At 35.3% G+C, this 27589-nt stretch overlaps 1 protein-coding gene across 1 annotated transcript in view; it reads right to left on the bottom strand.

Annotated features, from left to right (window-relative positions):
* Positions 1-27589, bottom strand: part of MAN2A1 (mannosidase alpha class 2A member 1) — a 102627-nt gene that overhangs the window by 51116 nt on the left and 23922 nt on the right. The window contains exons 4-12 of the mRNA XM_027880849.1: positions 22334-22505; positions 20562-20689; positions 18800-18973; positions 17671-17857; positions 12363-12540; positions 8069-8271; positions 5574-5759; positions 4053-4167; positions 1307-1374 (exon numbers count right to left, since the gene is read on the bottom strand). Coding sequence (XP_027736650.1) covers positions 1307-1374; positions 4053-4167; positions 5574-5759; positions 8069-8271; positions 12363-12540; positions 17671-17857; positions 18800-18973; positions 20562-20689; positions 22334-22505 — 1411 coding nt within the window. The remainder of the gene's footprint in view (positions 1-1306; positions 1375-4052; positions 4168-5573; positions 5760-8068; positions 8272-12362; positions 12541-17670; positions 17858-18799; positions 18974-20561; positions 20690-22333; positions 22506-27589) is intronic.

Genomic DNA, 27589 nt, shown 5'->3' with positions numbered 1-27589 from the left:
GAACAGTGAATGCCAACAAAAGGCATACCAGAGGGTGAAAGGGGCACAGGGAATATTTCAACAGCTAGCCTTGGCAAGGAGAGCAAAAGCAATAAAGCTATCCTCAAATGGCAAAGAAATTCTAAATTATAACTTGCTTCCAGCCAAATGTGTATATACCACATATACAATCCTCTTCCAGTAAAGAAACATAAGGGGATAATTCTGAAAAAGCTGAAATATTTTAGGTAAATAAACATCTAGGCACCTAAATCCTTGGCCATTTTGGACAAGTTTAAGATAATCTATTAGCATCTATCTAGCACTCAAAAAAGAGAATAAAAGTCCTACTAAAAAAATAATACGCTCTAGAGAAAAGCTTGTATTAAAACACATGACGAACATGTGTCGGAGGACTGAAGACAGCTTTGCCCAAAAGCTCATGTGGACCAAACTTTACTCACTTTTCAAAGACTTAATTAGAACTTTTTAACTGTAGCAGTTAGTCTGCTGAATAGTCAGACACTTTCATGAATTAGGGAAGTTTTATTAGTTTGCCACTTGCTAGAATTAGAGAAATTAAATACCAACATCAGCAGAAATAGCATTCACTGCTTTCTAAATGAATCTTAAATCTTCCATTCTATGAGCAAAAGCCATGTATTACTTGATTTACACACAGCACAGGTCTCATATCCATATGTCTTATTCACTTAATTAGGATTAGTCAACTTTTAATGGACGTGTAAGTTATTTCAGGTAGGATACTGAGTGTTCATGGGAACAGATGGATGTCAGTTTCAAACAAATACTCTACAACTATGTATAAATTAAAAAGTAAGCCTTCTTAATACAGCAGAAAGTTGGAGTTAAGGGAAGACATTGTCTTAGTTTACCTTTTACTTGAATTCTAAAGACAATACAGTATTTAGAAATTGTGATTTTGAGGCCTTATATAAACAAGGTTTTGCTCTCAATGCTAATTGCAGTACCTGAAATTCCGTTTAATTAAAATTTTCTACTGCTTCTCTCAAGCTTAATTTGTTTAGTATTTCAGTGTTCTGAAATCACACAGAAACAGAATACTTGGTATGTGAGAAATGCCTATATTTTAACACATTGTGTCCTCTTTCAGTTACACATAGTAGTATTAGCATAATATCCCAGACTATTTTCTTTTTTTTTTTTAACTTCTAGCTCCATTTGGAGTGAAAATTGAAAGAAAAAAATAAAAAAGAAAATGGCATAAAAAGCTACTTACTAGGTAACGAAAACACATACATTGCTAAAAGAATCTCAGACACTAAGTAATATGTAAATTATTTACCTTGGTTGCAATGTCAGCTTTATAACTGTCTTGTGTGGCAGAGAATCTTGGGAGGCCTGAACATCATCCTACAAGAGAACATCTTTGAATTTGCTTTTGAATACACTTAAATGGATAATATAGGAGCTTTCTCTACTTTATGAATTTTATGAAGTAGAAAACCATGTTAACAATACCATAAACCAAAGCCTATTTTAGCACATTACTCAGGATGACGAACCACTAAACTTCATAATCATAAATATTTCAGACTGACAAAAGAAAGAGGCTCAATTTAGCCAATTCATTGAGAAACACGTTTTCATTAAATGCCTTATTAGACTCCAGTATCAAATTTTTACCCATGTTTTAATTTCTGTATATAAGACTTCCTAATCACCAACTTCCTGTAAATTTTGCCAGCACTTATCATACATTTTTATTAACTTTACCTTGTTGTAAATTGAACCTGAAACACCACACTGCTGCATATTTATCACCAGGATTCACTGTCTAGTCTTCTATCTAGTCTTTTATCTCATTGTTGCCTTATATTGCACCAAGAGAAAAATTAAAAAAAACACCCAACATAATTTGAGGTGTGGTATGATTTTATGTGATATAAACTATGTGAAGAATTATTTCACAATATGGGTTCTTACTTTTCACTGGCTTCTCTCTTTTCTTAAATGCAACATGACCGAGGGCTCACTTCACTGAGAAAAGGTAGAGATAAGACATTGTTGACACTGCTGCATTAGTCTAAGCAAGAGAACAGCCAAGCTGTTGATGCACAGTGAATTCCTTTTAGTTCATACACTGCTGACCACTAAAAACTTTGAAATTGAAGTGCAAAGATCTCAGTTCCTCAAAACATCCTCAAAATAATGTTTTCCCAATCCAACAATTGTACTTACATGAAAATTTTCTTTCTGCAATTAAAGAAATAAGACTAATGTACAGGAATGATGCAATAGATGCACAGCTTTATTTTTACAGTTTAGATCTCATCCTATTGGTTGGGTCATTCTGGAATCTCTTCTTTCAGTGTATTATCTACAAATGATCTAGTTTTCATTTGTTTACTAATGTAGAGTCTGTAAAACTTAAATCACGAAGTAAAAAGTATTAAGTCATCAACTAAAAACCATGACATGTTTTTGCATTCAACTAATCATTAGAATAGTATAAAAAATGCAAGCAGTGTTATTATGGGGTCTTTCCATCATGCCTTATTTACAGCTTCCTTTTTTCTGGGATTCAAGAAGGGAAACTTTCTCCTGGTTGTACCTACTACCTGCTGGAATGCTACTGCTACAGTCCCATGCTCTGTTCCTCTATGTTATTTTTCCTTCTTCACCCCTCAAAAACAACATTCATTTTCAGTCTCAAAGTCTTCAGCATTTGTCTTCCTCAGCTCCCTTAACATTCATTCTGAATGTCCATCTCTAAGCAATTCTTGATGTTAGCTTCCATCAGCCACCAAATACCATCATTCTGTATTTCAAAACAAGTGCCTTTGAACTTTCTACTTGCTCAAGGTTTGCAAAGGGCCTTGTAAATATACTGAAGTCCTCCTGTTAGAAGCCTATAAATCCCACACTAAAAAGCTTTAGTTGTGATATGTGGTGTACTGCAGAGGTATAAGACTTATGATATGCTGCAGATACTGTTTGTCATACAGATAAATCATAATCTACTTATGTAATCTCCTTATTTTTTCCATTTTATATATATATATAATAAATTATTGAAATAAGAACTTTTATTTTAATTTCTGCTTTCACAGTGGTTATGATAGGTTGAATTAGTATGCTCCTAGGCTATATACAGTTCAAACAGCAATTAGGACTTCTGGAATGCACTGGTATTAATCCAGACTCATAAAGAACGGGAACCAAGAAAGTTTAGTATAATGTAACATCATGAAATCCTCCAATGTAATTCAGAGCAGAAGTAAAAACTTCATTCCATGAATGACTTCAAAATATTTTTACTTTCTGAAGATGCACATCCATTTAGCCTTTCCAAACAGGATAAAAATTACGTATTTCTGGCACACACCCAAATAGTACATACATGCAGCATGTATATATATATATATATACATATATATTTGTATAAAATTCATAAAAAGTATAAAGAACTATTTTAGCCATTTTTTTTTATATACGTATGACTGGAAGAGTAATTCAAGTACATGTTTTGTTAAGGTGCTCTTCACTGTAAAACAGGTCTCAAAATGAGACATGGGGAAACATTGCTGACTTTATCATCCATTTCATTGAACATTTTTGTTTCCCTGTTTCAAATAATTTCAGCTAAGGGAAAAAAACCACAAAGTTTCATCACGCAGGTTCAGCTTAGACTTCTGTTTGGGATAGAAATTTTCTTCTTCACATATTTTTTAAGTTACAAGTCAAATTATGGGACTGTCTACCATTATATATTCACTGACACATGCATATCCCTAAAGTCACCAAATTTATCCCCACAGGAAAATTAGAACACCTGGTTTTATTATCTAATTCACAAACTGAAACAAACTAACTCCCCTTGCTTTAGATGTGTGGGCTTTTTTTCAGCAATAACTGCTGAAATGTTTGCTTTTTACTTTCTAGTATCTTCAATTCATATAAAGAATGATAAGATTTTGAGAAGGGATTAGCCGCAAATTTAGTTCTGACTTTTGCAGGTCACTCAAACTGTAATGGAAAGGCATAGACCAGATTTAATTTTTGGAAAAAAATCAAGAAAGACAGCTCACCATCTTCAGGAATGGAGTTGATGCATCATAACTATAAGTACTTTTATCCTTTAGGATAAGAATATGAGTAGAGTCAATTATCACTTTCTTCAAGTTCATTAATGAATGGAAAAGCCTGTTAAAACATTTAAAGTCCTAATTAGTTTTAATTGCTTTTATTCAACATGGTAACATAAAAATTTAAAAATATTAACATTTATATTTAAAAATATCAACAATATGAGTTGCAGAAAAGCAAATGTAATTTTTATTATCAATATAGCATGAAACAAGAACAGTTAGTTGCAATGGGTGACCAGACTAAAAAAGGCAGGAACATTCTGAATTTCAGTACATTCCCGTCTTGCATATTGAAACTGAGGTAGATCTAACAGCTGTTATACTATAAAGGTTACACCCTCAGAATATTTTTTCAGGTACTTTTTCAAAATGCTAATCTTAGGAAACTCTGTGATTTATGTTTGATTGTTTGATTTCCAGTTTCTATAGCGGAGACAAGCCTGAGATGCTGGTCACAAAGTCAAGATTGCATTTCTGTAGGATTTAAAAAACAATCAGAAACACAAAATTTAAATTATTACTACATTTTCCACTACTTCAATTCACACAATGCTTACTAATTCTTAAATACAGAGAGCTGGGCAATTTTATTTGTAAAGTGAAAAAACTCTTTATTTTACTGTCTCATAACCAAGTTCACTGTGCATGCTGCCACTTTGATTACACCTATGCTTCAATAGATTATAACTTCATGGCATTTAAAAACACTTGTCACAAAATAGATTAAAATAAGAAGGAGCATTTGAGGTGTGTTTAAAACAATGTTTTAATTAATGAACATGCCATAGTATCAACTGTCTACCATCATCTACCTCAAGCAATCAAATTTCCTAGTTATTAACATTCCAATATGTAACAATTTTCTGAACAAACCCATAAATAAAGGATGTACATACATTGACATCCATATATCATACAATCTTCTTCAAAGAATTCAATGAAGCAGCTACCAGAATAATTTGTCAGTACTGAGACAGCAACTACCCAGCAGCTACAGCAACAATAAACAAAACCAGACATGTTAAGTAGGAAATTGTCAACATCAAAAAGATTTCCCACATTGAAGGAAGGTAGGTTACAGAGCATGTGGGATTTTCCAAGGAATATATGCTTAAATTAGCTTATCTCTTGATCATTGTTTAAGAAAGAAAAAAATAATCTCCTATACAACAGTTACAGCAAAAAATAACAGCAGTTACTAAAGAAATCTCAGTATCCCATCCACCTAGCTTTTATGAAACCTCAGAAAACTTGGATATCAAATTCCTACTTAGAGAACTTAAAAAAAAAATCATAAATGAAGACCATGGGGAATCTGATCCACTTCTCATGCAGTGCACCACTACGTTTTCAGTACACAGTATATTACTATATCAAATCTGTATCTCTGAAATAAACAGTTCTGCTCTAAAATGGCAAATGGATATTAAAATTTAAATTTATATATTTATCATAAATTACCTAGTGCCATAATCCACAACTACCCAATCTTTGGCTGTTCCTGTAATAGCGTCATGATGCTGAAAGAGTCCAAGGTTCCTCCTGGCTTCTGCTAGCAATTTGTAGTTATTCACTGAAGGAAACACACTCATCTTCTCAGATTTACTGGACTGTACCAAAGCCAAGGAGTAGAGAATTTCAGCTGCCCTGGAAATGCAAAGAATAATCAAGTATTTATATAGTGTTGAAAAGTAAAAAGCAACACACATTTTACCCAAAGGTAAAACCAAGGTGATAGAAAGTTATAATGCCTTTTTTTAAATTACTAGCACACTTAAGTTTAATCAGGGTGATTTAAATGTTGCTTAGTGTAAATTCCTACATCTATGCATCCTTCCTACTTTGTTTTATTGCAGTTTAAATTAAAAGGAAAATGAAAACATTTTAGTTGGAAAAAAGAAAAAAAAAGGCATCAGATGCACATTTATCTGGTGAATAGACCCTGTCTGGAAGCACTTTACCCTTTTTAAAAAAAAAATCTGAGTTAGCCCCTAAACACTGACCTAACTGTAGCTGTAAGGAGAAGAACACAAATCAAAATGAAGGTTAGATTTCCCTCCCCACCACCAACATCGATTTAATTTTATTTTCTATTAATGGAGAAGACTTAGATGCAGAATTTTCTTCTAAGGTCTCAATATTATTCTAAACATTACAATGGTCAGGATGGCAGACACTCAGAAACATAACACTGTATTAGCAAACACTTCAACTTAAAGGTTAGCATCTCTTGAAAACCTTTCCATAAAAGCTGTATAAAGCCTTGATTTTCTCACCTCTATTTTTAACTACTGCAGACCATCTAAAATAGTTTCCACAAATTTTCCACTTTGCTGTAATTTTTTACTATCTCCTCCTGGTAAGACACTGCAAATAGACCAAAATCTGCAACACTAGTTGCTAAGCCTACACTGCATTACCTTCAGGCCCAGTTTATATGTATCCTAAACAAATAATTTTTCCAAAAGTTCCTGAACTCTAAGATGTAGTATTTTCTATCCATCTGTACAGTTAGAAGTATCACTGCAGCATTTGTCCTGCTTCTGAATTACTTCAACAATCAGGGTTTTTGCAGAACTACTGTAACTTTCCCCTGCTTACATCAGTAAAGAATAAAACCACAGAATACGTTCCTAACTTGTCCCCAAATATGCTGTTGTTTCCATTACTTTAAACAAATGTTTGGTCACTGTTTTTATCACCCTTTAAACTACTTCTTCCATCTCTCATTTAAGAGTAAAAAATCCTTTATATCTCAAATCAGCAGTGATGTCAATCTCCATTACAAAATACTTAAGATTACATGCACTTTAATATATAAACCTGAAACTTCTTTAAAACAGGAAAAACCTAAAAACAAACAACTCTTTTCTTGCTTAAATGGTTACTTATCATATTAGGCCTTGAGGCTGAACACTGTTTTCTGATTATTAAGTAGCAGTGAAGTACTACTTAATTCTGATATTGCTGGAACTTAAAGGCATTTTTTCTTGGTAAAGAATACACTCAAACAAACCTGTTCATGGTTCATTCCCCCCCCCCCCCCAAATATATACATATACCCAAAATAGCCAAAAAATACTATGGAAAAATTAATCACAAGGTTGGAATCAGGTCTTGCTGATGCCTTCAGCAGTATTTGAGAACAATTAATTTGTTTAGAAAGAAAAAATACCATTGCATTTATGTGCATTTACTAGTAAAACAGATACACCAACAAATCCAAGACCTGAAATTGGGGGCTAATTAAGACTATTCTTACTGTAAGTGAACTTAAACACTGCATTTCAAAATCACTTCTCCATCTGTCCAACAGATTTAGAGGATGGTGCTGGTTTTGCCCGGGGTAGAGTTAATTTTCTTTCAAGTGCCTGGTGTGTAGGCTATGTTTTGAATTTGTGCTAAACACAGGGTTGACAACACAGAGATATTTTTGATATTGTTGAGCAGGACTTACACAGAGCCAAGGACTTTTCTGATTCTCATACTGCCATGCTGGTATGGGAATTTGGGAAGAGACACAGCTGGGACAGGTGATCCCAAATGACCAAAGGGATATTCCAGACCATACGGCACCATGCTGAGTATATAAAGTGGGGAGGAGGAAGTGGAGGACATTTGAAATGATGGTGTTTGTCTTCCCAAGTCACTTTTATATATGATGGGGTCCTGCTTTCCTGGAGACGGCTGAAAGCCTGCCCAGCCAGGGAAAGCAGTGAATTAATTCCTTGTTTCGTTTTGCTTCTCTGTGTGGTTTTTGTTTTACCTATTAAACTGTCTCTACCTATGAGTTTTCCAGCTTTTACCCTTTCAATTCTCTCTCCAGTCCCCCTGGTGGGAGAGTGGTTAGTGGGGTTTGGTTGCTGGCTGGGGTTAAACCATGACAAATACTCACAAATTCATCCCTCCTATGTGTCAAGAAATATGTTACAAATGTACTGGACAGCAGCATTTACCGTATGTAGGATTCCAGGACTCTATCCAGGCGCTTATAGAAGGGTCGTGATGTAAAGTATCCACTCCAGTAATGATGATCTCTGTCTGCATAGGTGAAGAAGTCTCCACTTAAAACAGGAAAAAATGAATTGCTGCTCTTTTCACCCAAATTGCTTTCTTTACGCAGAGCTTCAAAGTAATCTGATAAAGTTCCAAACTGGGCCTGAATGAAAATTAAAATTACTGTAACACGGTTCCATTTTCTTTATTTAGAAATACAAAGAGAATGCATATGCTTAGTTTTATACACATTCCAGAAATATGTCACTCTTCCAGCAGAATTATAGTAGAAATCCTATCCTAAAGATCTTTAAAGTTCCCCTGCACACTATTCAGACAAGCTGGATAGCTCTTCCAAAAGCATCTCAACGCAGTACATGAAAGATGGACCCATCAAAGCAGGTCGAGAAAGAGTCACAAAAATGATTCCCTACAAGTAAAAGCTGAGAGAATTGGGGTTGTTCAGCCGGGAGAGGAGAAGGCTCTATGGAGACCTTACTGCAGCCTTTCAGTACATAAAAGGGGCTTTTAAGAAAGATGGGGATAGGCTTTTTAGTAGGGTCTTTTGTGCTAGGACAGGAGATACTGGTTTTAAATAAAAAGAGGAGAGATTCAGACTAGATATAAAGAAGACATCTTTTAATATGAGCTTGGTGATACGCTCAAGGTGCCCAGAGAGGATACAGATGCCCCACCTGGAAACATTCAAGGTTGGATTGGATGTTACCCTCAGAAATCTGGCATAATTGAAGATATCCCTACTCATTGCAGGGAAGTTGGACTAGATGGCCTTTAAAAGTCCCCACTAACGAAAACCATTCTGTGATTCATGAAATAGAAATTTATTTCTTTTTTAAAGTATAATGAAGTATCTAAAATACCAGCTAACTGTCAATTCCTGTCTTTGAAGTAAGTCTTTAATACATGAGGTAAGTAATATCTCAGTATCACCTAAGTAGCTGTCTGGACTAAGTAAGAAACCTAAGGTAATGTAACAAGAATATAGTTGTTCTAATCCTGTGTTTTCAAAATTAACTCTCTTATGCTCCAGATCTTGCCTAACCCAAGATGAGTGTTGGTCAAAAAAACATTAGCATTTGCTTTCAGAAGCTTTTTTGGTCTGGCTTTGTGTTTTTATCTTTTAACTACATAAAAAGAAATTGTGTTTAGAGACAAAATCACTGTCTTTGGCTCATTTTTTTGAAAATGTTCAGACAGTGTAATAGCAGATCTTTGCAGGGCAGGTCAAAAGATGGTACCTTCAAGTCTGAGGAGAACAAACAAACAAACAAACAAAACACAGTATTGAAAAATGTTGTTATAGAAGGCCGAGATGGCAAACTGGATATTGAATGAAAATGAAAAAAAAAAAAAAGAAAACAGTTCAAAAAAGTTGGAACAGGACAGAAGATCACGTTACTGGAACTATCCTCATAACAACCTCTAAAGATAATACCTCAGATTAATATCAAGTCACTTTTTTCCTACTATTATTTTTTAACAAGCATACAATGTAGCTTGGTACAATTTACAACACCAAACCCAAGCTTTTAGGAAAAATCTTTTAAAAGTGACTTGGAATATAAGAACTATCACTGTGACAATAAAGACATACTTTCTTGTCATGAAAAAAAACCAAACAGTTTTACTTCAAAATCATTTATAACATCCAACTATCTGTTAGCTGGGTACAATATGAGAACTTGCCACTTCAAATGGCAGTAAAGCAGAGAAAGATAAATATTGCCTCAAAAATCCCATCATTACTAAACCTTGCCTTAACAGGCCCTTCTAGGACACTTGGTCTTTTTCATCACTACCATTAAGCACCTACAAGAAAGAATTCAGAAGAAAACGAGAAACAAAATCAATGCTCCAAGAGAAGTCAGACACAGGTGATCTCACTTCTGTAGGTTGCATTACATCAGAGGAATAAAACCTCACCAGAGGAAGCATCAAAGTCAGGTGAATTGAAACAGTGAAATAAGCTGGCAGATTCCTCCACTGACATACAAAAAGACTCAACCAAATTTATGTATAATATATGTAAAGGAGATCTCAGAATGGGAGATTGAACTCCCCAAGATCAAAATAGGTATCTTTCACAGAAATGTACTACATACTTTTAGAACTATAGAATAGCTGCTGGCAGAGAATCTCAGTGCTAACAGACATATCGACTAGATAAACACTTTAAAGAGCTGTCTGAAACAGTAAATCTCTCGTAAAATCAGAAAGGCAGAGTAGGCAGTCCCTTGTGTAAGTAGTAATATCCTAGATATCTCAGCACTTAAGGAAGAAATGTGAACTCTTCCTCTATATAATCTCGGTTCTTATGAAGCTGAGCATGATCTGTTACTTGCCTGTTGAGTTACATTCCACTAGGGAAAGTGCAGAAGAATGTGAAAGTTCTCCATTTAAGCTCATATTTTCAAAGATAAATTACATCCGTTTAGAACAAAACAAGTAAATAAACAAAAACATGCAAACATAAAAAACCCAACCCACAGACGACACACAAGACAGAAAAAAAAAAGACAATAAAATAAAAAAAAAAAAAAAAAAAAAAAAAAAAAAAAAAAAAAAAAAAAAAAAAAAAAAAAAAAAAAAAAAAAAAAAAAAAAAAAAAAAAAAAAAAAAAAAAAAAAAAAAAAAAAAAAAAAAACACACCCACAGAGAAAGAAACCCTAACTAACTGAATAAAATGAAAAGGAGAAATGTTCCAATGCCAACAGTACTCCAGCTGATCAAAGTACCCTAGGAATCAAGTGGCAGACCCAAAGGATATCATTTCTTTTTGTCTGGATATTAAGGACCAGAAAAAGGTTTGGGTACTTTTAGGAGGGTCCCAAGGGCTAATGTGATTCCCAAGACAGTCATCCGCATGGGCACACGGAGGCCAATGAAGTAGACTGCTAGAGTCCTTGACAATGGGTTGAGCAGAACCTGAGCAGAAACCTTCAGATGTATCAGGAGAGGAGGGTCTTTAAGGAATGACTACAGAGCTAGAGCCTTCAGTTTTTGTCCAGAAACAAAATCATCCAGCTCAGATTAGCAGGAACTACAGAAAGCATGTTGCTTTTAGTATCCAAAGAGTGACTACCTGCACAATAAATCCATCTTTGACAGGAGTATAGCTAGTGATAGCAGCAAGGATTAGTTTTAAGAGATGGGCTTTAGATTTAAAAAATTTGAAGAGTACTCTCCAGGTCTATCTCCCTCCCCTAAGACACAGTAGTCATTCAAATACATCATGTCACCCACATCCCACAGGTAACATGCAATATCCAGCTTTCAGATAAGGTATAACCCCAAGAAATCATCCTTCTTATGCAGAACACAAGTCCAGAAGTCAACAAAAAGAACTAATATACTATAGGTACTACTCAAACACAAATTTAGAAGAACCAGAGGAGGTCTCAGAAAAGATGAGGGAAAACAGATGCATGCACAAAACTGCATGAAAGATACCAGACTCAGGTTTAAAAAGCCTAAATGTGAAAGCAGCAATAGTGCACTCTTAAGATGATACTCAAAAACCCCCAAGGTTGTCGTCTCCTATTTTTATTGCCATGCTGAAAGATGAAGTAAGGTTGTCTGAGTGCACCTATAGAATAAGGAGTCTCCAGTGCAATCAGCTTACATATTAGAATATATGAATGTGCGTATTAACACTCAAACATAATTAATGATTTAAAGCGATATCTCATCTGGTAATTGTGTTAGTATACTAAGTCCTTCTGTAGCCAGGTCAGTATCAAATTTTATTGTATTCAACAACATCAGCCAGCAATGGCGTCTCTTGGGATTTTTTTGTTTATTTGTTTTGGGACATAAAACCAAGAGGACCCAAATAAAGCAGCAAAATTCACTTGAACTTCTAATAATAAAATACAAAAATTAAAAGTAACAAAGCCTGGTAGCCTTAGACAACAATGTCTGAAGCCTGTGAAAAAAACAAAGAGTACTAAGAAAATAATCAGACCTAATAGCTGTTCTCTGAATTAATCTAGTTTGGTAACTATTTCTAGTTTTCAAGGAGATATTACTAATAGAGAAGTTTTTGGGTTGGGAGCAGAGAAGGTACTAAACATAAAAAACGTAATCTAACAAGGCAAATTAATCTGCAGCTAAAGCTTCATAGTTGGAAAAAAAAACACCAAACCCAACTACATTTTTTTTTTCCCCATGAAGAATCTCAGAACACTGGGAAATACTGTTTTCTCCACCAAACAGAAAATGTGTTGTGTTTACCTTAACATGCCACTCAGGACGAGAATTCATGTAATCAAACAGCTTTTGATAATTCTGATACTGTTGATCCCATTCTGAGCTCTCAGTATAGCGGAAATCATCCCCTAGTGGGGCCAACACAACTTTAGTACGGAAAAGCTTTGACTTCTTTCTGTATTGATCTAAAATAATCCAAGCCCTTGAGGAGGAAAAAAAGAAAACACCAATTCAGAAACCAGAAGAAGAAAATTCGACATTTGGCAGAACAATTCTTAGTTATCAAGTTGTGCATTAGGGTGACTCATTTTGTAGTAAAAAGCTGGATGTAGTAAAAAGCTCCACGTGGGACACCATACTCAACCTACTATTGTTGCGAACACTGTGTTAATGAAATCCTTCAATAAGCTTATCAAGTTCCATCTCAAACAGTAGGGCAGTTTGGATCAACTTGTTCCCGTGCCAAAACTAGCCTACAGTTCAAATTATGTTTACCTGCTTTATATTTAGATAACAATCCTAATCCTCTCCAGCCCTTATTTAAAATAATAAGCAACCTTTTCTCATCCCCTCTGGTAATTTGCTTTGGTTCTTTACTACATATCTTCACGTCCTTGACAGAAAAACTGCCCATAAATTAATCTCTGAGGAATACCTACTAACTACTGGATGGGTAAACTATCAGTTCTGTCATTAAGCAATATATTAAATATAATATATTAAAAGTCACGAGTCTGATTTCTCCTCCTCTTCCAAGTTACAATTATTATCAACATCTTTAGAGCTGATCTCCTCTAATTAAAATTATGTAACTAATTTTCTGAGGAAATACAAACTTTAGTAACATATTTAAGAAAACAGCAATACAAATTACAGTGTTCTTAAGTTTCTTAACAGAAAATAGCAAAATCCAGATTCCAGTTAGTTTTTTGTTTCTACAGGTATTTTTCATAGATGCTCCAGCAAAATCAACTTTCAAACAATACTCTTCAAGATTTGCTATATAATGCAGATATTATGCAGAAATTCTAGTCCAATATATTTGAAACTCATATTTCTTTTGTCAAGGTTTACTTATTAATCAGATTACAGAAATACTGAATAGATACCAGGTTTGACTGTATTCTTGAGGGTGAAAAGGGCCACAACATTAACTTTAGTTAAGAATCTACAGAGTTCTACTGAGACTAAAATTTACACGACAAGTGGCTTCCCCCCATCCCCAGCAGTTCAGATTACTAAGTATTTGTTCTTTAATCAATCGTTTCCATGACTTTCAAAAGGTTGCAGATTTAAACACAGAAACTTCCTCACTGCACAGCTACCAGAACAATTGGCACAACACAAGACTTCACAATGCTTTCATCTAGACCACTTTAACTCAAGTTTTGCAAATGTAGTCTATGTTTAAAATTATACTTTATTTTTGAGTCTCTTGAAAAATACAGGTTACAGTTAACAGGATATTTGACTTTGACATCTCTCTTCAAAGTCCTCCTCTAATTTATTTCCACATCTACTGCAAACAATTCATCAGTACTGCTGTTCTCCCTTTCTACTCATAATTCTGAGTTATTTTATTAGAAATTTTTAAGGAGGCAGCATTATCTTCCTTCAATTGCAAACCAATTTCAATTGCAAAAACACCAAAGAAAATTAAATGTCTCATATATCCTCTTAGGTTTCTCTTAAATAACTTCCTAAATCATTACTTCAGAAAGGAGTGAGAAGGAGTCAGCAGAATGCCCCAGAGAGAATTCAGTGAAGACAAAAAATACTTCTAGGAAAAAAAAAATTCCACTGAGTCCCACGAATTTTTTATCCTTACTATTCCCCAATGAAACAGCATTAGATACATTTTGATGTATATTTATCCTGCCTGAGTAAAAATTTGAAAACGAAGGAGATCAGAGATGATAAATTTCTTGGTTTTAAGGTTTCACATTATCTCTGAATGACTGACACCTTTTAGAAACAAAGAAAACCCCTTTGTATCACAAGGGTGTTCTTTTAATGCAAAAAATTGAAGTATTTGGCTAAATACATATGAAAACAATATATCTGGTTTTGCCCCTTCCTAGGGGGGAAGTGGGGAGAAGCAATAGCCACAAAGAGTCCATGGGAAGCATAAGAAATTTTGCAGCAGCTATAGCAACTCCTATGTGACAGGTCTGATAGTGGTCATGGCTTCATTAGGGACTCACTCTTTGACACTCAAAAAATTTGCAACTAGAAAAATTCTTTCCTATTTCCACACATGGGAGAGAGAGGCATACACCAAAATGAACTCTGCTTCCACTAATAAAACAAGTCTTTCCCATTCAAGGGGGAAAGAAAAAAAGCAGGCAAAAACCAACAGCTTTTTTTTTTATTCCTAGTGTGCAAAGCTTCAGCATTTAAACATATGGATAAAGATGCAGCTTAAAATCAGGGCAAGTGCAATAGTAGTCTTTGCTGTTACAAAGTGTAATTAAACACGTACAGGTCTTTCATTAGGTTGCTGCTTCATTCCTTCTTATCAAGTGTCACAACTTAAAGTGGCAAGGCAATGAAAAATCCAACAATTACTAGCCTGAAGTTTTCAATTCAATATCTCTTGAATGTATACGTAAGGCCATAATAGCATTAAAATCAAAAGCAACAGTCCCAGCTGAGTATTCAAGATCTGGGTTTTATTAATTTTATCTTTAACACTGAAGAAAGGTCAGTGATCTAAACCTGGTCTCTAAATTAATCAACATTTTTCAAATCCATGTAGTGTAGATCTCCTGCATTTTTCCAGTCTTAAAGCAATCAGAGATGAGAGACAGATTAATTAGTGTTCTACAAACCTTTAACCTTGGAAAGCTTATGATGTAAAGACAGATTTTCCAATTACTTCTCACACCTCTCATCACAACTGTAAAATGTGTCATTACAGAGGTCAGATCAATGAAGTTTTTGGCTGTTTACAATAATCCAAATTTTCATAAAATGCAAGTAGTGTTTTACCATTCTCCAAAACATTACTTCCTGTGTTTTAGTGGATTTGTTCGAAAATGGACACTAGAAGTATGGTTCCAGTGTTCCAAATGTAAATAATCCAGGTTTCCAACTCAAAGACCATCTGTAAGTTTTACTTTTCCCTTAGGTATCATCTAGCATACTGCTGTTTCAGTTCTGTTAGACACCAAAATTGTTTTAATACACCAGAAGCTGATGCAAAAAGTTAAGTTTCAGAGACCATATTGAGATGATAATCTCTTCAACTTGATCATATGTTCTTTACATACCTGCCTAATTTATCTTATTCTTTGATATACTTTGACATGTGAAAGAACTGCTTCTTCTATAATATCTAATTTAGATTGTTACGCAAAGGTTGCATCTAGGAAGTGCAAGGATAAAATAAGATCTAATTGAAAAACAAGACTCTTTAAAAAACTATTCCAAGCAGACTTTACATTTTATTTTTAGCCTCTACATTTCAGGTATTTTTTAAAGAAGTTGTTGCTCGTCTGCAAATATGTGTCCCAGTTAATTAGAATACATAGTTAAGATTTTTCTTTCTATAACTTTGATTTAAAGACATATGAACTTTCCTTCATATTTTATAAGCATTGAGTGGGTCATAATGATTCTTCTACTTTTCTCTTGTCACCATCGGTTTTTATTTCTCTTTTTTTTTAAATTTCTTTTTCCTATCATCATTCCAATTTCTACCTTAAAATATGACAATTGTAATATATTCTGGTTTATTTTGGTTTTATCTTCAATAACACTTTGCAATTGAATTTTTAATGATAAAGTTTTCATAATGCTTTTCAGAAATTATCCTCATGAAAAAAAGAGATGCATACTTGACATGTAGACAGCCAATGCATCATCATTTTATCATTACTTTAAAACTTCAGCATCAAGGGTCAAATCTATCCTTAAATACATTTGTTATAGTCAGCAATTTGCACTAACTGTAAACATCTAAATAAATTTCTGACTCTGGAAATTTGGGATATTTTGAAGGTCTGAAGATAGCAACAGGACCATAGAATACAACCGTTTTCTGGAAAAACTTCTGTCAGTTTTAGTTTCCCTTTCTTTTCTTCTTTCTTTTTTATTTTCCCTCCCTTTCTTCCAAAATTGAATACTAGTTTTGTGAAACTATAAATTTGACTCTCAACCATGGCAAAACAACACAGTGTTTCTATTTGAAAACTAAAACTGAAGCTAACAGGATTTCCTATCATAAGACACAGGACTCAGATTCATTTAAGGTGTGCACTTCAGACAACCTAGGTGACAGGTTGCCAAGTTTTTCAAGCATATACCATTTAGGAAATATGCCCCTATTTGAAGTTACAGCATACTATACCATCCTGCCCCTGCCTGAAGTGTTCCATTTGCAGGGGACAGATCAAGTGTTCATAAAATTCACAAAACCTACAGTAAACCAGTAACATGACCGCAACCAGATGACTATGTTCAACTAAACAGATGACAATGTTCTGCCTGTAATTCAGAAACTGACTCATGTATCACAAATAGAGAAAATAAAAAAAAAAATCATTCTTTCCTAACTACAACCTTCCTTCAAATTTCACTGATAATTATGTTCTGAACTAAGGAGCAAACACTAGGTTAAGTAATAGGTAATATTTACCTATTACAAGCTTATTTTAAGAACTTGTACTGGTTTTGACTGGGGTAGAGTTAATTTATTTCACAGTAGCTGATATGGGTCTGTGATTTGGATCTGCACTGATATTTTAGATGATTTAGTTATTGCTGGGTAGGGCTTGCACTAAGCTAAGTCCTTTTCTGCTTCTCACTTTATCCCACCAACAAGCAGGCTCAGGGTGCACAAGGAGTTGGAAGGGGTTACCGTGGGGACAACTGACCCCAATGGACCAAAAGGATATTTAATAATTTATGATGTCATCCTCAATACATAAAGCCCAGGGAAGAAGGAGGAAGCAGGGGACGTTTGGAGTGATGTGTTTGTCTTTCCAAGTCACATGGGATGGAGCCCTGCTCTCCTGCAGACAGTTGAACACCTGCCTTCCCACTGGAAGCAGAGAAGTAGCTGCTTGGTTTGCTCCGCATGTATTTGCAGTTTTTCCTTCCTCTATTAAACAGTCTTTACCTCAACCAACAAGTTTTCTCACTTTTACTCTTCTGGTTCTCTCCCCCAAACCCGCCATGGGGCCAGTGAATGAGCGAATACACAAAGCTGAGCTGTTAAAACACAGCAGAACTATATAAATTCATCAAGCTATGCTACATATCATTTTTGAACAGCATAATTATGGGGGGTTTTAAATTTATTCCCTTGGGGAATACATAAAAACTGTACCTGTGTTGAACATTTCCAGCATGAATGGCTTCTGGTGGAACTCTCCAAGGGCAACTTACTCTTCCCCCAGGAAGTCGTTTGAAATCAAACTGGCAGCAGATTTTCGGGTCCGGACCACACGTATGAGGAACATCATAGCTATAGAAAGGCATCATATGACAAAGAATATCTGTACTGGATCCCAAATCTGGAATTAAATACACAGAGTACACTTTTAAAATAAACCCTATCAGATTTGCCAAAACTAAATTAATTCCACGTTCTTAATCTAAGAACTGCCCTAAAAACATCAGATCAAGACAATTTCTTATACAACTTCTTATTTTGATATATCTATACCTTGAGTCTACCTTGGTGGGTACCTTATATACATATATAAGGATGATAAACCCACAAATTCAACCAAGATGGGGATATTATAATCAAGCACGAGCTGATTGCAAAAGATGACAACAAAATGTTAGGGTTTTTTTACCCAGATAAAACTAATGATTTTCAGAATTTTGGAGGTAACCAAGCACATCTTTAATACTTTGAGTGAATCAAAGCAACAACTGAAAAATAAAATCAAAAAAAGCAAAGCAAAGAAAAAACCATACCAAAAGCCAATCACCCTGCTGTCATTACCTCATTAGCAGAACATCTGAATTAGTAGAAATGTTCCTTCTCCTACACTTTTATAGAAGGAAATAAAGGCGTAGGAGGAAGGGAAAAAAATGAAAGCAGAAAAAGAATTTCCCACTAGTACTTTTTTTTTTATGCATACTTGCAAGGAACATGAAAGAATGAAAATAAGAGAAAGTAAAAGCACAAATGAAAATGAAGAAAAACGATCAGAGAAACAATAGCAATAATACTGGGTTTTAACACCTTTCCTACCTCGCAGGTATTCTCATTCCCTTTCTTTTATTAAGAAAACAAGGGGGTAGGAGGGAAGGAAAAGAAAAAGCTAGATGAAAAGGTTTGGATTTTTTTTTTTAATCAGAACAGCAAGTTTAAAATTTTTAAGTTTAGACTTACTCCTCTAAGCCTATTCTGTAAAAATTTCCATAGTATTTTTTCAAGTTCTCATTGCATTTTATTTGAGTAAATTAAAAAAAATTAATTGATATAAAGGAAAAACATATACCCCAGTTCTGTCTCCAAAAAAATTCTAGTGTCTTTTGTGTCGCAAAATATTTTTTAACTGAGTAATGAACTCTCTGTATAAGCATATTGGAAAATCCTGTGCGTTTCAGAAGGTAAGCCATTGTTGGTGAATGCCCGAAAGGATCAACTGCCCAGCCAGACTTTGGTTTTACTCCTGTTGACATAAGAAAAAAGCAAAAAGGAGAGGAAGTTTTACTTTTGCCTCAAAGAAAGCTATACAAATATATTCAAATCAGAGCACTAAAGATAATATTTCCAAGAAGATATACAGTTTACTATTAAGCCTCCTGCAGACACCCCCAGAAATTAACAAGATAGAATTAAACAGATAACCAATTAAACAAACAAATAAACAAATCAAATATCTTATAAGCAAAACATTCTAACTAAATAGAAATATGCAGCATTGGTACTCCTTGTTGCTACACTATTTCAATTGTGCATTGAACATCTTTACTTGGAATCATACTGAAACACATCTCCCTTTCCACTTTAAATCACTTACAGATGTTACAATTGAGAAAGAAAGCTGAAGGAAAATGAACAGATGCAGATGGATTGATGCTGTAGCTTGTCAAAATTTCACTGTTATTTAAATAACATTAATGTTTTTTGGCTCCGGAAATAACTTTTCTTTTGATTTATTATTTGGTGGTCAATAGAATCACATTAATTAATACTCTCTTTTCTCTGAACTTCACATAGTAAATAAAGAACCTACTAACTCTTGGTTCTTCAGCATGATTCCTTTGGCAATTTTTACTGTTTTTTGAAAAAAGAAACAAAACAGTAAAGAATGCAATACCCTTGCATTAGGTCTTTCCTCCCCCATCCAATTATGTCAAGCTGTGTTTATGGAAATTGCAACCTAAGAAAAATGGTGGAACAGCTTTCCAAAATAATTTCAGTTAATTGTGTGAAATAATGTTATTATTAAAATCACTGTACAAATATTTTCTATATACAAAGAGTTATCTCTACTTATGGAATGAAACAAAAAATCCACCCCAAAGCCAATAAAACAGTTCAGTCAATGTAACTGCAGTCAGTAATCCCTCCAAGTTGCAATAGCAGCATTTTTATTTTTCAAAGTAAGAACAATTCTAACATTACAATCAGTTTAGGGTTTATAACTACTACTACTACTACCACTGCTACATCTGAACTTCATATTTACTTTTTTAAAAAGCTTTACGTAAGAGAACCCAATGAATAAGAAAGTCTGCAGAATAGATCCCAACACATGAAGGAAATTTAAATTTTTCACTCATTTTAAGACCTTTGTCATGATTTTCAAAACTGTGAAATGGCAATTGGAAACTGTTAGTGAGACAGAAATGGTTTCTAAAACTCAGCATGATCTAGTGTTAATATTTTGTTATGCCACTATTCTATGCATATCTTACACTGATCAAGAAAAAATGTTCTGAACAAAATTGTTCAAATGCCCTTTGCCCAGGAACTTCTCTCTGCAATCACAAATTGCAAATACTGGACTCCTGTAAGTGGTCTGATTTATTGTTTCAGGAAAGTAAAGCAAAGACAGCATTCTAAACCACTCAAAAAAAAAAAAAAAAAAAAAAAAAAAAAAAAAAAAAAAAAAAAAAAAAAAAAAAAAAAAAAAAAAAAAAAAAAAAAAAAAAAAAAAAAAAAAAAAAAAAAAAAAAAAAAAAAAAAAAAAAAAAGAAACCACACCAGACTTCCTGTATTAGTGTAGTCAAATTTTAGATCAATATACATACCAAGGTTCTTTTCTAGCCACTGATGTCCTTCTATTAGTTGGTCAATTATAGAAAAATAATGAGCAGAGGCTTCATCAGCCATGACCCATCCTCCTGTTACTATTTCAAATTGTCCATCTTTTATTAACCTGAAAAATATGTAAATTTTGTTCAGAATCTTCCATATGAAAACACACTCTTAAAAGCAACTTCTGTATACCCAACATTTATTTACCAGTGAGGTGATGCCAAAACCTAAATTGCTTGTACTACTTCCATCATTGGATTACATTTCTTTAATCAAATGGGGAATAATGAATAGTTGAACAATGACATTTTAATGCCTCTGTGCAATGAAAACCACCTCTACTGCATGTACCATATTAGATACCTTTTTTTTTAAATCAGGAAGAACATTGTTTCCTGTAGATCACATTACAAAAATGTATGTGCCACACTACTGAAGATTAATTGAGCAAGATACCCAGATACTGCACATTTCAAGTATTACTACTATCTCCCCATCTTTGATTTAACATTCTTTTTAGAGTTTTAGAAAGCCGATAGATCTTTGAGGTTTATTGTCTCTATAAAGGCTTCACACTATCTCACTCATTAAAATGCCTTCTTGAAACAGATCACAGGATAATCCAGTTTCTCTACTGTCAGTGAACATAATGACCACATTTCCAACATCAGGTTGTCCTTACAGTTTCAGCACTTACACTGTACACTAGCATATAAATCTTTAATGAATTCAAGAAAGAAATACAGTGAACTTATCAAAACTTTGTCACATCATAGGTAATACCCATAAGAGTAATGAAAAACATAAGTAAAAAATAATCTCATGGGTACTTCTTTAAGTTAGAGCAGCTTAACCAATACCTGACTCCTCTGAAGAGAGGACACAGTTACCTAGTCTCTATCATTTACTGTTTCTGTGTTACAAGAGATCTCTTTAATGTCAAAAAACAACAGCCATGCTATAACATATAGCTGTGCTATAACACATGCATTGTACATAAATTTTTAATGACTAGTTTTCTATGTAATTCCCCAGATTTCCAGCATTACCTAACCTTTACAGTTGTGAAGATCTAACAGACTTGCAGTATACTGCAACACATGCATCTGGAAGCAGGGCACGAGAAGGAGGGCATCACAAAGATGAGCCAAGAACTGTTAGATTCTGTCTTAAAGCAAAATAAAAAAAAAAAATCCCCACTTCCTGAAAACTCCAAACTAGATCTTTACTTCAAGTTTATCCAAGAAGCCTGCTTTCTTGTCTCAATATCTAGGCAAATCTTTTACTTCTTTATAACTTTACCATTATAGCAGCTGAATGTTTATAAAAGACTCCACATATTTAAAAACAAACAAAAATCTCATTTCATGATTATTAACATAATTGTTATAACTTAAGGAAAAAATACATAAACAGCTAGTATGAAAGATCATATTTATTCCATGGTCAATACTTTCATGTGACTGCAAATAGAGTTTGTAATGACAAATCCATTACAACTTGAATGATATCTTCATGGTTGTTCATGGAAACAGTCAGTCAAATTTTTAAGCAACTCAGTAATTTGTCTTCAATTCTCTGAACAGATTTCTATTTTGTAACTGGAAAAAACCCAAACCAAGTCCAAAAAGTCAGAACTGAAGCAGACAACTGTTCTAGCAATTCTCCATCAGAGCAAACTGAAATATCAAGTTTACATTGTAGTCAAATACATAAATCTTATAGCATGATACATGGAAGATAAGATATAGTTCCGTGTTCAAACCTTTTAACAGTATCCTTTTTTTGGCTATCTATTCCGTCCCACCATTTTGAAAAGTAGGAAATCTCAGACCATATAAACTTCCTTCGATTGTCTTCTTGCAGTTTTATAACCATGTTATTTAAAATATGCTGTGTCTGATCTCTAAAGTAATCATCAAAAGTCTTCAGCCAACCTAAGAAAAAGAAAAAATGAAATCAAAGTTGCTAACTTCATAGGAGTATACAGAGAAATGGAGACTGTCTTAAATAGTTGTTAATGTGAGTGCTAGAAAGGCAAAGTTACTGATGTTACCAATAATTAATAAAGTGTTAAAAAGTAGTATTTAGTCCTGAGAGGTGTCCATACACTTCCACAAGGGTGGAGAGACCAAGAGAAAAATCTACTTTAGTCACTTTCAATAACATTTAAGTGCTGTTTATACTAGGTCTGTAGCCACACTGAGAAAAAAATACTCTGATCTGGTACACATATATTACAAAGCTCACAAATCTCAAGTCATTACCAAAATCATCACTGCTGGCAGAGCAATAGATGCTAGAGGTGTCTTTCAACTCCTTGGGTCATAGCTGAACATCATCTTTCAAATCCAGCTGTGCTGGTTGACAATCTCACTGTTCCTGAGTGAGTTCTCCTCTCTGGATTTTACCTGCCCAATCCACTTCAGGCAGTCACAAGAAACTGCTGTTGAAGCATGTGACAGCTGGCATAATGGGTTTGCCAGTACAGCAGGTTGTATGCTCACTCCTTAATCTGCTCCAGAAAGAAATGCCATCTATCTGATGGTCCTAGTATCACACAACAACCGAACCTCTCTCCATGGTTTGAGATTAACCTGCACTGGGTGAGTTCTCCCCAGATCAGACACCCTGCTAAGGTGCTCAGACACCCTGCTAAGGTGCTCAAATCTTCCTCAACTGCCAGCAACTAAAAGACAATTATGCCATGACCGATCAAAAGTGTGAAGGGGACCCATTCTACAAAAGTATGAAGGGAACTCCTTCTCAAAGCTTATTTTCCAGTAATAGGTAAACACAGTAGCTACTGTAGGGAGAAACATAAAGACTCCATGTCTGCAGGTCATGATTAAACTCATATGAAAGAAATTAACCCAGATTAAGAAGAACTTAGTGTTTCGGAGCAACAGCACATTCAGTCATCCTCCCTCAAAAAAAGAACATGGAATATAGACCGACCACCTTCCCTATGGATTCTGTTTCTTAGATTCATAGAATGGCGTGGATTGGAAAGGACTACCTAGTTTCTAAACCCCCCACCACAAGCACGGATGCCACCCACTAGATAAGATTATTTCAAGGCAGTTTCTTTGCCTTTGAGCTGCATATTCTCACTAGCATAACTGGTTACATGAAAAGTTAAAGTAGCCTCAAACAAGAAAACATAAAACGTAATGAGAATTGAGAGCCTCTGCAGCTAATATCTTTACTGACCCCATTTCTTAGTAAATATCTTTTACACATTGTTACACTATAGGTTCATGATGCCTTAAGGTTTTTTTTCCAGAATGCATTTCCTTTGCACAATGCTTTTTTAGTCCTCTGGGAAAGGAATAATGTAACCGTTAGCTATACAAGAGATTTCAGATGTTTGTTACAGACAAATTTTCCCTCTTTCAAGTGCAGTTTCATACTGCACTTCCTAGACAATTGCACAGAAATGTCCTTACCAAAAACAGTATCAAGTCAGGAGATTTCTACGATAACACTCTTTCCAAAAACAAACAATAACCAGTCTCACACAATCACCTTTGGTGAAGGAACATTTACATTTACCAGGATTATCTCTCAGTTTAAATCCATTAGGTACCAACAGAGAAGCCTACCTGCTGAGAGAGATTTAGATTGTATGTGTGATGAGAGGCAGATTTCTTGCTTTTAGTTGTTGCTGGTATATTGATAGATACAATTTTATAGTAAAGGCATGAAGAATTTACATATTAAGAAGGAAGACTTAGGAACAAAAACCTGACACCAGCAAGGAAGTCGGCTCTTAAATGCGACTGACAACAGCATTAAGACTTCAGACAAGCCCTCGTGAACAACACATGCCGGGAAAGAACTGCAACAGAAAGATGGGAGGCAGCTCCCATAACTTCAAAGAATTCTTCAAGCCCTGTTATTGAAGGGCCAGTCACGAGGAGGACTTCTCTGAGACATGAAAGAATAAGTATCTTACTATAGATTTTACTCATTACTCCCTCCAAGATAGATGTACAAATGCATATAAAAATATATCTCTTAAGCTATGTTCACTATGGCCTGTGCTTGGAAGAAGGCCAGAGCAATGCTGGAAAGGGAAAAACAGATTAAACGTCCTTACACAGAGCTCTCAGGTGCACCAAGAGGCATCATTTGTTTGTAAAATTAAGAAATAGACACATTACTTACATACTTCCTAGGTAAATAGGAAATTCCTACTGGGAAAGTACAGAAAATTCGATGATTGACAACACAAAAAGTTAAAGAGGAAAAGGTGTTGTTGGGGCTACCTCTGGCTACGGAGGAGTATTTATGCTTCATCTGTCTTAGAAATTTAGTAATTTTGGTGACTCACAGACTTTTATAGTGGGAGGGTGCATGGTTTTGATTGAGCTTTTTTCATTGGGACTTTTTGGTTGGTATTTTTGGTGCTGTGATTGTTGTTTGCTTGGGACTTCTTGTTTTTTGGTTGGTTTATTGCTATGGGGGTGTTTGTTTGGGTTTTTTTACTTGTTTGCTTGGGGGCTTTGAGGTGGGGTTTTTTTGTTAGTTTTTTTTTTTTTTGGTTGGTTGGGCTTTCTAAACACAGACAACCCAAACTTGATAGAGAAGAATGCCACAGAGAGGGTCTCTGGACCTGGAGAAAACTTTCTGACCTTCCAAAAGCTAGTATAATATTTCAAGCATCATGGCAAATATATAGTGAAGCTCAAGGCATTTCTCAACTTTTGTCCCAATTTGGAGGTTTATAAGAGATGAGTCCATGTTCTCAACTATTCTGCTATTTTGAGGACAGTTTTCACTGTTCTCAATAGCAGAACAGAAGCAACATAGAGCTGTTCAGTCCCCTAGTCTCAAAAGACACATATCTAAAAATCCAGAGATTCTGAAGAAGTCTCCTCCAGCACAATCTGATATTGAGAGCCTTTGCTACTGGCCAGCTGAGCCAACAACAGCTTCCAGACTATGTGCCCTGTTTGGCACACAGTGAGGAGGACTGTAATTTGTAATGACAGATGGTAGTATCTACCAAAATAATCACAGAATCATGTGGGTTGGAAAGGGCCTCCAAGAAAATCAAGTCCAACCACTGTGTTCACCACTAAACTATGTCCCTCAGTGACACATTCACATGCTTTTCTGAACACTTCTGCAATTCCACCACTTCTCTGGGCAACCTGCTCCAACGTTCAACAACCCTTTCAGTGAAGAATTTTTTCCTAATATCCAATCTAAACCTACCCTGGTACAACTTGACTCCATCTACTCTTGTTACCTGGGAGAAGAGACTGCCCCCCATCTGGCTACACCCTCCTCTCAGGTAGTTGTAGTAAGTGATACGGTTCCCTTGGGCCTCCTTTTCTCCAGGCTAAGCACCCCCAGCTCCCTCAGCTGCTCCTCATCAGACTTATGCTCCAGACCCTTCCTCAGCTCTATTGCCCTTCTCCGGACTCACTCCAGCACCTCAGTTTCTTTCTTGTAGTGAGGGGCCCAAAAGCAATTACAGAATTAGAGTTGTGGCCTCACCAGTGCCCAGTAGAGGTGCATGGTTCCTGCCCTGGTCTTGCTGGCCACATTATTACCGATCCAAGCCAGGATGCCCTTGGCCTTCTTGGCCACCTGGACACATTCCTGCCTCATGTTCAGCCACTGTCAAACAGCACCCCCAGGTCCTTTTCCCCGAGCACCTTTGCAGCCACTCTGCCCCCAGCCCGCAGCGCTGCAGGGGATTGTCAGGATCCAACAGCAGGATCCAGAACTTCATCTTGTTGAACCTCATACAACTGACCTTGGTCCATCAATCCAGCCTGTCCAGTTGTCTCTGTAGAACAATAATCTTGATGTGACAAGAGGTTCAGTAAACTCAAATTTCTCAGATTCCTCAGAATGAATATTCAGTGAGTCACTTTTGGGAAACAAAAGTGGTGCTACAGGATGAACCAAGTACTACTAAGGTACGCAGTGCTAAAGCTTGTCATATGCAAAAGATGTTGGCTATGAAACCTACCACAGCTGATTGCAGGAGGCATGACTCAAAGATAGATGTGAAGTAGAAAGCGAGAAGGCTGGAAGTTAGAGAGCCAAAGGTTAGCTCCAACGAGTCTTTCCATAATGGCAACAGAAACTGGTAAATTCCATATAAGTACTGATGAGACAGACCAGGCACCACAGAGGAAATCAGCCCAATGCATTCTGTACTGAAAGACAGTTACTAATGGTGTGTAAATCAACTAAAAATAAAATAATTTTTAAAAAAATTTAAATTACTAGGACCTGTAGAAAAAGTGTCTGTAGAAATAAAATGTGCAAAAAAAAAAAAAAAATATCAGTGCCAGGAGACTGAGTCCCTACTGAATTTCATGACTTGAATAGACACTGGTAAAGTTTTCTGTTTTCCTCAGGATATTCCCCTGCAGCTCCCAAGCATCACGCTCTTGACAAATTGCCTCATCCTACACTGTGCACAGGGTCTTTGTTCAATTCAGCTAAAGTTATTCCAGAAGGACGGATGTGACACCAGACCAGGTAACTGGTCTCTAGCAGGATGCCAACAGCCTCAATAGAATATTGTCCTACCAACTTCAGCAGAAAGGACACAGGTAATCTCCAAAGCCCTTTCTAAGGAGAACCAAGAGAATGAGAAGTTCTGTATATTCCTCTGGGATTGCTTTGGACTCATTAGGTATCTGTACAGAGTTGCTTCTTTCTAGGAAAGTTTTTAGAAGAACTACAACCAGAGAGAAAATAAATGCACAGAGGTTTCAAGACAGTTCTACAGATAGGCAGTTCAAACTTCACTTAATACTGTGAATATTTTCTTTATACTATATCCATACTTTGTTAATTTAGCTGTCATAACTGGACAATACACTGCCTCCAAATTCCAGTGTTCATTTTCTTTGAAAATGCTAGATATGAACAGATAAAAACCACTTATGTTCAAACAACAAACAAAATTGTTAGAGATACACAATAGTAAAATTTAATATCACTGAAGTTGTGGCTTTCTACAATAACAACGACTAGCTTCTCATGTTCA

This window comes from Empidonax traillii, unplaced genomic scaffold (genome assembly GCF_003031625.1).
Source record: "Empidonax traillii isolate 1590-97213 ecotype Southwest subspecies unplaced genomic scaffold, ASM303162v1 scaffold75:size1520028, whole genome shotgun sequence".
Classification (NCBI taxonomy): Eukaryota; Metazoa; Chordata; class Aves; order Passeriformes; family Tyrannidae; genus Empidonax; species Empidonax traillii.
This window is presented reverse-complemented; position numbering and strand designations above follow the sequence as displayed.